Below are 14491 nucleotides of genomic sequence, written 5' to 3' on the forward strand. Positions count from 1 at the left end.
TAACTGTGGATACAAAATTTAGTTTAACAGGTAAGTAATAACTGATTTGCATGATCAAAAAAATAATGAAAAATTTGAGTTTTATTAGTTCTGTAACATTGATGACCCTGGGTCGTGATTATTGCATCTACCATCCAAACAATCTCGCTATAGCAAAATCACACCATATATTTACTATATTAGATGTTCAAACAATAATCTTTTCGCCAGTGACGCTCTATATGATATCAATTAAACCATAAAAAAGAAAAATCCAAATATAATCAAGGATTTCGTTCATATTGAGATTTAATTGTTTATTTGCTCATTTTAATGTGGTTATAGGTTTAGAAGTAAGGTGGTTATTACAGTATGTGGTGCTATAATGTAGCTTATAACCAATAAGATTTTTGAAGTTTGTGTCGTGATTTAAGGTATACATACATTAAATTAATAAAAAGGTAAAATAAACTTATTTTTCTAATGGGCTTTATTGATTATTTTTAAAATTCATTTGCGTTTAATGACTTAAGGAGAAATAGTTCTACATTTCAGGTTTTGTACCTACGTTCAGATTTGTGCGTTGCAATATGCCAGATTTTTGAAAAAAACTTTGTATTTCAAATTATTTTAAATTTTTTCCTGGTTTTCTAGGTATTTAAAGGAAGTAAAGTTTTTACGTGCTATAAATATACCATTTATGACATTGGTTAGAACATTGGTTCTATGCATGCAAAATATTTATAAAACATATTTTTAACATCCTCAAATAAAGCCATATTTAAAGTCGTTCCTTATTTCTTCTGGATTGTTAATGTTTTTGGTCTTTTGGAGTTATGTATCATATATTGCAGACCTTTGGAGTCATTTTTAATTTTATTTCAAGAATTCGAATGCATTTTCTTTTTTTCCAGGTAATTTTCCTGGACTGGTATTTAGAAATTGTGCACATGTGTGTATTTAATTACCATTTTTTTTTGTTGTCAATAACCATTAACTGTTTTTAGTTTAATATTTTTTTGAAAATACCGCTTTTTATATTTCCTTATATATTTTAAAAACTAGGATAGAAACTAAAACACTATTTAATAAAATGTTTCAAATTGTATTTACTTATTTTCTGCTATAATATTTTAACTTCGGATTAGTAAAAAAATAATAGTACTCTGTTTAGACCTGGCGTGCTCGACGCTTGTACTTTGTATGTAAAAGGCATAATTTGACCTACTGCAGCTCTTACATGTCTTTCTAGGTCGTCTGTATCAGTTGGATTCGTTTGAAAGACTTTTTCTTTAAGATGTCCCCAAACAAAAAAGTTTAATGAGATAAAATCCAGTGATCTTGCTGGCCATCTTATTGTATCATTGGTGCCATCAAGTTTCTTCAAATCGTTCCTTTAAATAATTAAGAATTGTACAGAATCGTGTACGGCTCCTGTTTGTAGGTGAGAGTCGTACCGTGAAATGGGGTGAATAGAAACTGCTGGGTGAATAGCAACAAAAACGGGAAACTTCTTTTAAAAAAAATCAACATTGAAATTAAACCTCCCAACGCTTCACATTTGTTCTCAAACGGTCAACAGATGCCGCCACTTTTTTACGCCACTTTTTTACCGCCACTACTTTAACAGGCCAAAGATGTTTTATGTTCGCAGCCCTGATTGCAGTACCAACCACCCGTCGGAGTTAACACGTGCTTTTTTCATCACTAGCAAAACTTTATTCACAGTGGTTAGCTAAAAACAGGTAAGACATTGAGTTTTTGGTTAAAGTAGCTGTAAGGTGTCTGGTTTACATTGCCTATTTATTTTGCTTATTTTTTTTGCTTAATATTGATGTAATATAATACATAACGTCACTTTTAAGTAATTTTGGGGTCAATAGAAATACGCTGTTTCTATTCACCCGCTGTTTCTATCCACCCCATATTTGTTTTTTTTTGCAGGAAAATGCCTCGCGTTTATAAACCAGACCCTCGAGGTAAAACATATATAAAATATAAAACTTGATAAAAAAACTCTAAAAATAGCCATTGTTTCAATTGACAACGGGATGAGTTATAGAGTGGCTCACGAAACATACAACATTCATTATTCTGTGCTTTATCGGCACCACAAAAACCAAAATCTAAAGCGTCATGGAGGACAAACAGCCCTAACCAAACAAGAAAAAGATATTTTAGTCCATCAACTAATAGTTTGGTCAGATTGGGGGTATCCACTTGACCATTTGGACGTCAGGATGATGATAAAAAATTACCTAGACAGTAGAGGTAAAACAATAACGAGATTTAAAGATAATATCCCTTGCAAAGACTTTGTCTATTCTTTTTTAAAACGTCACAAAAATGAATTAGGATTTAGAATCTGCCAAAACATCAAGCGCTTAAGAGCTGCTGTTTCTCCCAATACTATCAATGCTTATTTTGACAATTTAGCCATGGAGTTGAAAAATGTACCGCCATCAAATATAATAAATTACGACGAAACAAATTTAACTGACGATCTGGGTAGAAAGAAAGTAATGTCGAAAAGGGGCTGTCGCTATCCAGAACGTATTTGCAAGACGTCGAAGTCAGCCGTTTCTATTATGTACGCTGCTTCAGCTGATGGAAAATTATTCCCACCATACGTGGTTTACAAAGCTAAAAATTTGTATACATCTTGGACAGTTGGAGGACCACGGGACGTCAGATTTAATAGAAGTCCATCAGGTTGGTTTGATGCGACTTCCTTCTCAGATTGATTGGTAGAGAGAGCTGCCATACCTGCAGTAAAAGATCTACCGGGAAAAAAGTACTTAATTGGCGATAATCTGAGTTCACATTTTTCTGCAAGTACGGTATCTCTTTGCGAAGAAAATAATATTTCATTTATCTTCTTCTCGGCCAACTCTACTCATCTGACCCATCCTCTGGACGTAGCATTTTTCCGGCCTCTTAAAACAGCTTGGCGACAGATCCTTGAAAAATGGAAAATGGGGGCTGGTTCAAAGCATTGCACGGTTCCAAAGGACAGATTCCCTTTCTTGCTAAATGACTTGTCAAAAGCTATTGAGCCTAATGCTGGAAAAAACATACAATCTGGGTTTAGAAAGTGTGGAATTTTTCCACTAGATAGGGCTCAAGTCTTGGGACGTCTTTCGCAGCAAAATCTTGACGAGACAAATGATGAGACTCAGAACATTGAAGAAGGACTTAATAACTCTTTGGCAAACCTTCTAAGAACAATGAGATATGGCGATGGTCAAAATGTGAAGAGTCGACGTCGGTTCGACGAAGTTCCTGCTGGCAAAAGCGTTACAAGTGCAGATTTTGAAAGCACGTTGGATAAAGATGATCGAGAGGATAATGATTTGGAAAGACGTATGGAAACCTTAGATGAAGATTCAGACCCGAAAATGAATTTGCCCCTATATAAAAATAGAATATAGTAATTTCATGCCAATAATGGTAAAAGCTCAAGTGAAGACTCTGAAATGGAAAAAGATCAAGATCATTCTTCAGATGCAGACTCAGAAATGGACACTTCACTACCAAGTTTCACCGATAAGTCCGAGAATAAGTTGGATACATGCCGATACAAATAATTCATCAGTATGCTTTGAGGGTAAATTGTTCTGATGTGTTTCTCCTATTTCGCTTGATTTAATAGATAAAGCTTCTGGTGTGTTTCCAATAAAATATCGAAATAGACAAAGAAATAAATATTTTATCGGACAAGTCATTAATATTACAGAAAATGACATTGAAGCCACTTTCTTAAGAAGTCGCCTCACCAAACACTCGTCAGGATATATTTATGGATTTCCAGAAGTTCCGGATGTTTCCACCTTTCATTTTAGCCAGGTTGTTGGAGAGGTTTTCCCAGTTCATGACGAGATAGAAGCATCTACGTCAAGAAGAGACATTTTAAAATTTAATTTGCATCAAAGTTGTTTAATTTAAATAATATGCTTAAACTTGTTACATTGCTATAGAAATAAATGTTTTTTTTGTAAAATTGGTGTTTTTGTCAGTTTTTTTTATGTATTTATATTTTTTTATCAATTTAAATTATTTTTCAGGTGTTCCTATTTGCCCTCGTGTGGGTAGAATAGCAAATTTGACCAATTTAAATGGGTGTTTCTATTCACCCCACATTAAGGGTGAATAGAAAAAGAGCGTTTTTATTTTTTTTGTTTAGAAAAATCTCTATTAAAAAAAATCTATTATGCGCTTTTTGATCTACAAGTCGAGACCTGTAGATTCCTTATTTTTTGTTGTCAAAAAGATGACTACCATGTTAGCAACAGAGTAGGAAAGGCCCGAAACTGTTTCTATTCACCCCATTTTACGGTAGTTACCCTTTTGCGTTGATTATGACGTGTCCCACATTTTATTAATGTTTTTTTCTTATAAAATTATATAGTATGTATGTTTAGTCTTATTCCTGCTCTCTATCTTTTATTTCATCTTTTTTATAGGTTCTGCGATCCATGGTTGTATGTTGTTGTTGTATTGTATGGTAATATTCTGCTGACATGCATCGTGTCTACGTGTCTGTTTTTCCTCCGTTCTTTTTTATTATCTACCTACTTTACCTCGCCTAATCATACAAGGAGTTTTTCGCTTTTCCCTATTTTTCTTATAGGGCAGAATACCTTAACTTTATCCGCTTTGAAGAAGTTTTGCTCTATACGTTTCTCAGCATATCTTGCTTTATTTGCGCTTTGTCGCTTTGTGACTTGCTCTGCTGCTTAGGCCCTAATTGACAGTCACCGTAGTTTTAATCCCAATGTGGCTGTGTCTTCTTTTATGGCCGATTCTGTCGCTTAGTAATTATCTTTGAATTACGTGCATTATAAAGACGAGATTAGATGGAGCATCGCTACATAACATGCTCCATCTTGCTGGAATATTATGGGACCATCATTTTAAGGAAGATCATCAAGAAAATTCTCAATTTCAGTTTCTATCCTAGTTTTTAAAATATCTAAAGAAATAAAAAACGTTATTTATAAAAAATTAACAAATAATTAAAATGAATGGTTATTGACAACAACTTAAAAATAGTAATTAAATACACGTTCGTCCACACTTTGTAAATATTAGTACACTTAGCAACTAACTTGGAAAATAATATTTTTTTATTACTTAATCTAGAAACCCAAAAAATCCTAAAATGATGGTTTTAGGAATTTCTTTTATGCTTCTGATTTTGAAGCAATTTTAGTCCAGGAAGTTGAAATCGTTATAATATGATCCAGATTTTTTGACTCATTGTTCATTTTGTTCCGGGCATGTAAATCAATTTATTTATGGATTTCCAGGCGTTTCCTAAAATAATGGAAATTTCTTTAATGCTACAGAATTATGGGGTAATTTTCGAGTTTATTCCAGGCATTTGGAATCGTTTTTTACTTCTTCTAAGGTTTTAGGACATTTCTTGAGTTGTTTCTTATATATTCCAGGTATAGGGATTCCAAATAATGGTTTTTGAAAATTACATGTCCCAGATTTTGGGGAAATTTTAGTCTAGGAAGTTGAAGTTGTGATCTGATCCAGATAATTTAACTCATTGTTTATTTTGTTATTAATTTTCATGTATTTTTAGACGTTTCCCAAAAGCAAGATTCTGAAATTTACTTTTATGTTCCAGAATTTTGAAATAATTTTCAAACTTATTCTAGACATTTGGAATCGGTTTTATATTTCTTCTGGGGGTTTTGCGACATTTATTGAGTTATCTCTTATATATTCCAGTTATTTGTACTCATTTTCCATTTTATTCCAGCTATTTTCAAGGTATTTAAAAAAATATTTTTCAGGTTTTCCAGGCAGTTAAAATAATTTTGTACGTACCATTAGCACACCATTTATGATACAATCAAATGGCCTGTGCATAAAAAAATTCGTAAACGTACCCAATTAATCCTTAGAAAAGCTAGAAAAATACCTAAGTGAAGGTTTTTGGGAATCCTTTTATGTTTCAAATTTTGGGGTAATTTTATTCCAAGTTGAAGTCGTTGAGTTTTGTTCCAGTTATAAGGATCAAGTTTTAAACGCATTTCCAGGCATTCCCCAAAAGAATGATCCTGGAAATTTCTTTTATGTTCCAGAATTTTGGAGAAATTTTCAAATTTATTACAGGTATCTGCAATCACTCTGTTATTTCTTTTGAGACATTTCTTGAGTTAAGTATATTTATGACGCAAACGAATTATCTGTGCATAAAAAAATTCTTGAAACATATATCCATAACTCAGGTGTCCTCTATATTGTTTGGTTCCACTGCTTTTTTATTTTTTATCTGTTTCATTGCTATTTTTACCTCGTGGCTTAGTATGATTGGGCCTGTAGCTTCTTCTCACCGTGAGTACGTGATTTTTAGAACGTCACATGCACATATTACATGAATATACACATTTTTAAAAAAAAATTAAACTTTTTAAAAAATTAAAAATTCTATTTCTTGTAAAGCCGGCCTTGTCTATAAATAAAATTTTGTTTTCGAAAGTGTCGATAGTAAGGCATTGTTCTGCGAGCCAATTATAAAAATGAACACGAAGTAGAAAATCTCGCTCTTGGGACGGTTCGTTGAATATGATAAGGATGTAATAACATCTCGTGCAAAATTCTCCATACAGTTGACTGAGAGGTCCGTTCTTGATTTGCGAAGATGCGGGTACTTAACGATTGATCTGCTTTAACACAATCTAGCACTCGTTCTTCCAATGCTAGAATCCTGGCATTGCTTGGTCGTCCAACAACTTCCGGCTTTGAAAAGATCCTAGAGTAAAATGTAAGTCTAAAATTTTTAATTTTTTTATTTGGTATTTTAACTACCATCTAATGTTTTACAGTACACCAATTTTCAAAATTTTATTGTAAACGCTTTTAAAGTTATAGAGAAAAAAATCGTCTTTAAGGTGTCTTATTAAAAGGCGAATTATTAAAATCCCTTAGAATAGATAGGAATAGGGCATATATCCAAAATGTCAACAAAATAAAATTCAAAATCCAAAAAAATTAGAGCCTACTACATGGTTGTTGTGCCAACCGGTAGGTATATCTCTACTTAAGAGTTTTTGATCTTTTGGAGTTATTTATTCCATGTTTCAGACTTTTTAAGTATTTTTCAATTTTATTCTACGTATTCGAATCCATCATCTTTTTTTTCTATGGATTTTTCAGGATTTTCAAGCATTCAGAATCCTATACAACATACAGGGTGTTACAGAATAAGATGCTGATCCTTAATCCTTAGGTGATTTTAAGAAGAAAAGTTGAAATAAAGGTATATCCCAAACCCCTTAACTTCTAAGCTACAGAGTGTTGAAAGTTGTCATCCTCAGAATCAAATTTGGGAGACCCTGTATAAAATTATTTTAAGCTATTTAATATTAAAGCACCGCCGACTTCTATAATTAGAGTTGTTATACTGTAATGGTAAAATAATGTAAATATGCTTATAAAATAAATAAATTTATTTTTTTTACTAATAAATGGACCAGGCATAAAACTGTTTTTATTTTGTTTGCGCGGTAACCGAATGTGGGACGAAAAAGGTCAAAAAATCAAATTTGCCCTTAAATGAATGGAGATTATAAAAATAGTTTTTATTTTACGGAAAAGCAGTGGCGTACATAATATTTTAAAAAAATATCTGGTCTACGTGCTTGTACGGACGCCACTGGTTAAACATTAAAAAAAATCTCCTATATCAAAAAATGGCTGTTAATACTGAGTGTGCTGAATTTCATAAACATATCTAGGAAGTTAATGAAGTTATAAAGTAAGGATTTTTTTAAAATTTTAACATCCTTTAGCTCAAAAGTTAAGGGACTTAGGACATAGGCTTATTTGAACTTTTCTTTTTTAAAATCACCTAAGGATGAACACCCTTAAGGATCAGCATTTTATTCTGTAACATCCTGTAGGTATCTTTTATGATCCAATTAATGGGCTTTAGATGTCTAGGTGTTTTTGAGCCTTTGGAGTTCTGTACTGAATATTCCAGACCTTTGAAGTCATTTTCAATTTTATTCTAAGTATTTGAATTTATTTTCTTTTTTTCCAGGTATGTTTTCTGAATTTTCAGGCATTCAGAGTATTCTTCTTAGACAACATAGGTACCAGTTATGATACAATTAATGATCTATATAATGTCTACGTGTTTTTTGACTTTTGAAGTTGTTTGTTACATGTTTGTTCAGATCTTTGTAGTCATTTTCAATTTTAATCCAGGCTTTCAAATCAATTTTTTTCCAGGTATTTTTCCTGAATTTCCAAGCATTCCATTATCCAGCGGTTCCATTTATGATCCAATGAATGGTCTATATGTATATGTTTACGTTTTTGTGGGTTTTTGAAGTTATGTTGAATTTGAAGTTAATATGTTCCAGACCTTTGAAGTATTTTAAATTTTATTCCGGACATTCGAATCCAGTTTTTTCAGGTATGTTTCCAGCATTTCCAAGCATTCCGAATATTTGTCTCAGATGTCATTTATGATCCAATAAATGCTCGATATATGGCGAGATGATACGTGTTTTTGGAGTTATTAATTGCATGTTCCTTCGGATCATTGCCTTTGAGTAATTTTCAATTTTATGCAGGCGTTTCAATCTATTTTAATTTTTTTTCCTGTTTCTCCAATTATTCAGAATCTTCTCCTTATATAACAACCATTCCATTTACCTTAGGGCCCATTAAATGGTAGATAGAAAATATTTCCAAAACTTAATATTCTCAGAAGAATCAGAAACATCCGGTAAGATTCTGGGCATTCTTCTAGATTCTTAGAACATATTTCTATTTTATTCCAATCATTTCACTTCCATTTTATTCGACCCTTTTAGAGTCGTTTTAGTATTCGATAAAGTCATACTTTCCATTTTCAAGGCATTTTCAATATTTTCCTGAAATGATTATGATTTTTATGGGCCAGGCATTTGGATTTTTTTTAATGTTGAATTGTATTGGAAAACATTTTATATGTTATTCAATATGTAAGAAGAGAAAAAGGATCTAACAACGGTCGAGATAAGACACCCTATGGATTATGTTTATTTAATATTACAACTTTGCAAATACTTTAAAATAGGATTATCCAAGGGATATTTGCAAATGGACATTCTAGAAGCCCATCTCAGGAAATTTTGGAAAAGAGTATTTTTTTATTACTAGAAATAGAAACCCAAAAAAATCCAATAATGATGGTTTAAGGAATTTCTTTTATATTTCTGATTTTGGAGCAATTTTAGTCCAGGAAGTTAAAGTCGTTATAATAGGATTCAGATTTTTTGACTCATTGTTCATTTTGTTCCAGGCATGTTAATCAATTTTTTCACGGATTTACAGACGTTTTCTAAAAGAATGATTTTGGAAATTTCTTTAATGCTCCAGAATTATGGGGTGATTTTCGAGTTTATTCCAGGCATTTGGAATCGTTTTTTATTTCTTCTGAGCTTTTAGGACATTTCTTGAGTTATTTCTAATATATTTCAGGTATTAAAGGCCATTTTAATTTTTTTTTTAATTAATTAATTTTAATGTTTTGCGTGTCATTAACATACCACGTATAACTCCATCAAATGATATATGCATAAAAAAAATCTGAACAATATGAACTCACAACTTTCTCAGAAAACCCAAACAATCCTTAAATAATGGTTTTTAGAAATTCCTTTATGTTTTAAATTTTGGGAAAATTTTAGTCTATGAAGTTAAAGTTGTGATATGATCCAGATAATTTAACTCATTGATTATTTTGTTATTCATTTTTTTATATTCATTTTCAGATGTTTTCCAAAAGTATGATTCTTGAATTTGTGTGTTTCAGAATTTTGAAGTGATTTTCAAATTTATTCTACACATTTTCCTTTTTATTCTAGGTATTTTAAGCCATTCGGAAAACTACTGCTACTTTTCAATTTTTCCAGGCAGTTAAAATAATTTTTTACGTGTCATTAACACACCATTTGTGACTCAATGAAATGATTTGTGCATAAAAACATACCCATACATTAACATACTCAAATCATCCTATGAAAAGTCAGAAAAATCCCTAAGTGATGGTTTTTGGGAAATTTCTTTTATGATTTTGGGGCAATTTTATTTCAAGAAGTTGAAGTCGTTGTAATATGATCCAGACATTTTGACTTATTGCTCATTTTGTTCCTGGTATAAGGATCGTATTTTAAATGCATTTCCAGGCATTCCCCAAAAGAATGATCCTGGAAATTTCTTTTATGTTCCAGAATTTTGAAGACATGTTCAAATTTATTACAGGTATTTGCAATCACTCTTTTATTTCTTCTGGGGTTTTGAGAAATTTCTTGAGTTAAGTATATTTATGACGCAATCGAATTATCTGTGAATAAAAAATTTCTTAAAACATATATCCATAACTCAGGAGTCCTCTATATTGTTTGGTCCACTGCTTTTTTGTTTTTTATCTGTTTTATTGCTATTTTTACCTCGTGGCTTCTATTTTTAGAACGTTACATGCACATGTTACATGGATATACACATTTTACAAAGTTTTTGAACTTACTTATTTTAAACTTACAAATTTCTAAAACATCGTAGAAACATTTGATTGGTTTCCTTTTTTTAAAAATTCGTAACGATTTATCATTTACTTCAGATACAAATAGTACATAAAAAGCATGTTTCTATCATATAATTAGGCAAAAAGACAATTTTAATAGATCTACAGTCTACCTTTTATTACACTATGCTATACAAATTAAGTTTGCTTACTTAACCTTTTTTAATTTTATTTATTCATAATCACAACGCGAAATCACGCCGTAACATAAGCAAATATGTGCTCATTAGCACTACATAACAAGTTGCGGTTGAATCTTGATTTTTTTCACAGCTTTTTATTTCATTTTTTATTTAAATTACATTTACTAGTCGTGTACGGATAGATGGTAAATATTTTATAATAATAATTAGTGCATTATACAGTTTTATATTAAACCGGTTTTAATTTATTTCGTAGTATAAGAGAAAATGCCCAAAGCACAATCGAAATCCTTCAAAAATGGTGAAGATATGCCGATCATCGTGGTGGAGGGACCTTCGAGGGAAAATCTGAATAATATTCCCTATGCAGATGAGGAAAATGCAGTTCGAGAGGAAAATGTTGAAAAGCGGGAGGAGGATTTTGATGTTGAGGGTCAAAGGAGAGGAAGTCTGGAAACACACAGGAAAAACAGCATTTCTTTACCGAATTTGGAGGAACTAAATGGATTAAAAGAGAAACAATCAGAGGTAAACATTTAATTATTTATCATTTATTATACTGAAGATTTTTAAAACTAATACGTTATAGTAAGATTAAAATTACTAATAAATATAACCTTTGAACCTGACCAAGCAACGAATGAAGCAAAACATTGTTAGCAACTCGGGGTAATTATATATTTGTAAATAAAATTTCGCTGTTTACATGTTAATTAAGGCTCTTTTGTTAATTACTCAATCGATGTAATTAATCTTATTATTTAACGAATTAGTTTTATTTACCTGTTTGATGCCTTTATCTACTTTTTTTATATTTCATTAACTGGTAATTAAAGTCTATGTCAATATTAGTAGACAAAATTATTAATTAAATAAATTAATGAATATTGCTTTGCAAATGAAAAATTTATGAATATATTTAGGATTTAATTATTTAATTGTTAGTTTTTTTATTATTCCTCATATAATTATTCTAAATTAGTATACTTACATTCACATACAATATTACTTTTAGAACGAATAGTTTATAGAAGGATTTTAATGAAAAATACTTAAATTAAAAAAATACTTCTATTTATTTTTAATGATTTATTTGAATATTTTAAGTTGGATATTTACCACTTTTTTTAGTTTTTGTTATTGTTAATGAGTAATTTTAGAAAATTATTATTTTTTTTACTTTGCAAATAAATTATTTATGGAGGGATTTTACTACAAAAATTATCTTTAATTATGAAAAAAGATTCATTAAAATTAATAAAAAACAAATTTTATTTATGCTTAATAAATTATTTGCATATTTCGTGACGGATGTTGACTACTTTTTTTTAATTCAATTTGTTTATTTTTGTTTTAACTGCATTCAAGTTTGAAAATTATTTTACTTTTTTGAATTTATTTAGTTAACTGTTAATTAAAATCTATGTGAATTAATGATTAAATAAATTAATAAATATTTCTTGGCAAATGAATAATTTATAAAAAAATGTCCTTTAATTAAGAAGAAAATTCAATTAATCATTCATTAAAATTAACTTAAAAAAACTATTTATTCTTAAAGATTTATTTGCTTATTTTATGACGGTTGCTAATTGCTTTTTTTTAGCTTGTGTTTTAATGAATTTTAATAAATACTTAAAAAAAATAAATATTTTAAATACAAAACTCATGTGGATAAATGACTAAATAAATTAATGAATACTATAATTTACAAGCCAATAATTAAAAAATAATACGTAGTTTCCAAATGAATAATTTATATAAGGATCTTAATGAAAAGTGGCCTTTGATTATTCATTAAAATTAATAAAATATTTTTTTATTTATTCCTAATGATTTATTTGCATAGTTTATGACGAATGTTGACAACTTTTTTTTAATTCTTTTTTTTAACTACATTAGTTAAGTTAAGTTACAAAATTAATTTACTTTTTAAAAATTTAATTAAATAACTGTTAATTAAAATCTATGTGAATTAATGAATAAATAAATTAATAAATATTACTTGGCAAAATTTATGGAAGGATTTTCATGGAAAAATTTATTTTAATTAAGATGGGAAATTCAATTAATTATTCATTAAAATTAATTTAAGAAAACATTTATTTATTTTTAAAGATTTATTTGCTTATTTTATGACGGATATTAATTGCTTTCTTTTGTTTGTATTTAAATGAATTTTAATGAATACTTAAAAAAAAAATGACGAATGTTGACAACTTTTTTTTAATTCTTTTTTTTACTTGTTTTTTAACTACATTAAAGTTACAAAATTAATTTATTTTTTTTAAATAAAAAAAAAACTGGTAATTAAAATCTATGTGAATTAATGATTAAATAAATTCATGAATATTACGTTGTAAATGAATAATTTACCGAAGGATTTTAATGAAAAATGCCCTTTAATTTAAGGAAAATCAATGAACTATTAATTAACAATAATTAAAAAAACATTTATTTGTTCTTAAAGGTTTATTTGCTTAATTTTATGACAGATATTAACTACTTTTGTTTCGTTTGCATTTTAATGAATATTTAAAAAAAAATACTTTAAAGCTACAAACGTCAAGTAAATTAATGACGACATAAATTAATGAATACTATAATTTACAAGCAATTAATTAACAAATAATATTTACTTTCCATGTGAATAATTTATATAAGGATTTGAATGAAAAGTGGCCTTTGAATATTCATTAAAATTAATAACATATTTTTTTTATTTATTCTTATCGATTTGTTTGCATAGTTTATCATGAATGCTGACTGTTTTTTTTTAATTCGCTTTTTTACTTTTTTTGTAAAAAAGCGAACTTTAACTACATTAAAGTTACAAATTAATAAACTTTTTAAATAAAAAAAAAATAACTGTTAATTAAAATCTATGCGAATTAAGGATTAAATAAATTATGGAATATTACTTTGCAAATGAATAATTTATCGAACGATTTTAATGGAAAAATGCCCTTTAATTTAAAAAAATCAATTAATTATTCATTGAAATGAATTAAAAAAAAACATTTATTTGTTCTTAAAGGTTTATTTGCTTATTTTAATGACAGATGTTAATTAGTTTTATTTCGTTTGTGTTTTAATAAATACTTTAAAAAATAATTTACAAATAATACTTTTCGTATGAATAATTTATGTAAGGATTTTAATGCAAAGTGGCTTTTAATTATGCAAACAATTATTCATTAAAATTATTTAAATATTTTTTGTTTTTTCTCAATAATTTGATGTTGACTATTTTTTCTTTAATTTATGTAACGAATAATTAAAAAAAAAATTACATTAAAGTTACAAAATTGATCATTTTTTTTTCTAAATTATTTAACTGGCAATTAAAATTTATGTCTTATAAATTTTATATCAATAACTATTTAATTTTAATTTTAGATTAAATAACTTAATGAATATGTTCTTTAATTAAGCTGAAAATTCTTTTATGACTTTTATTTGAATGTTTTATGGTAAATTTCCCGTTTAGGTAACTTAATGATCTGAGAAAATTAAGTTATTAAAATAAAATAAAAAGGACTAAATTATTCAATAAAAGAAATCCAGAAAATATGAGAAATTACTTCATATGCCTGAAATAACATTGAAAATTATTCCAAATATATGGATTTGAGTTATTTCTTGTAATAATATATAGATATTTAAGATAATTTTTCATTTTATTCCAGAAAATCAATGCAGATTTACTTTTTTTTCTGGAGTTACGATTATGACTTGTACATACCTCAGAAAGTTTTTAAGTGGTCCTCAAACA

General features: G+C 28.6%; 1 protein-coding gene across 3 annotated transcripts in view; it reads left to right on the top strand.

Annotated features, from left to right (window-relative positions):
- Positions 1-289: 289 nt before the first annotated feature.
- LOC126741555 (myogenesis-regulating glycosidase) overlaps positions 290-14491 on the top strand; it is an 88618-nt gene continuing 74416 nt past the window's right edge. The window contains exons 1-2 of one of the 3 annotated variants that reach the window (XM_050448019.1): positions 290-440; positions 10973-11244. In XM_050448019.1, the coding sequence (XP_050303976.1) occupies positions 10984-11244 (261 nt within the window). In that variant the 5' untranslated portion in view covers positions 290-440; positions 10973-10983. Of the gene's footprint in view, positions 441-6594; positions 6761-10777; positions 10902-10972; positions 11245-14491 lie in introns of those variants that run through there. The other 2 variants (XM_050448018.1, XM_050448020.1) reach the window with 2 other exon arrangements.

This window comes from Anthonomus grandis, chromosome 10 (assembly GCF_022605725.1).
Source record: "Anthonomus grandis grandis chromosome 10, icAntGran1.3, whole genome shotgun sequence".
NCBI lineage: Eukaryota > Metazoa > Arthropoda > Insecta > Coleoptera > Curculionidae > Anthonomus > Anthonomus grandis.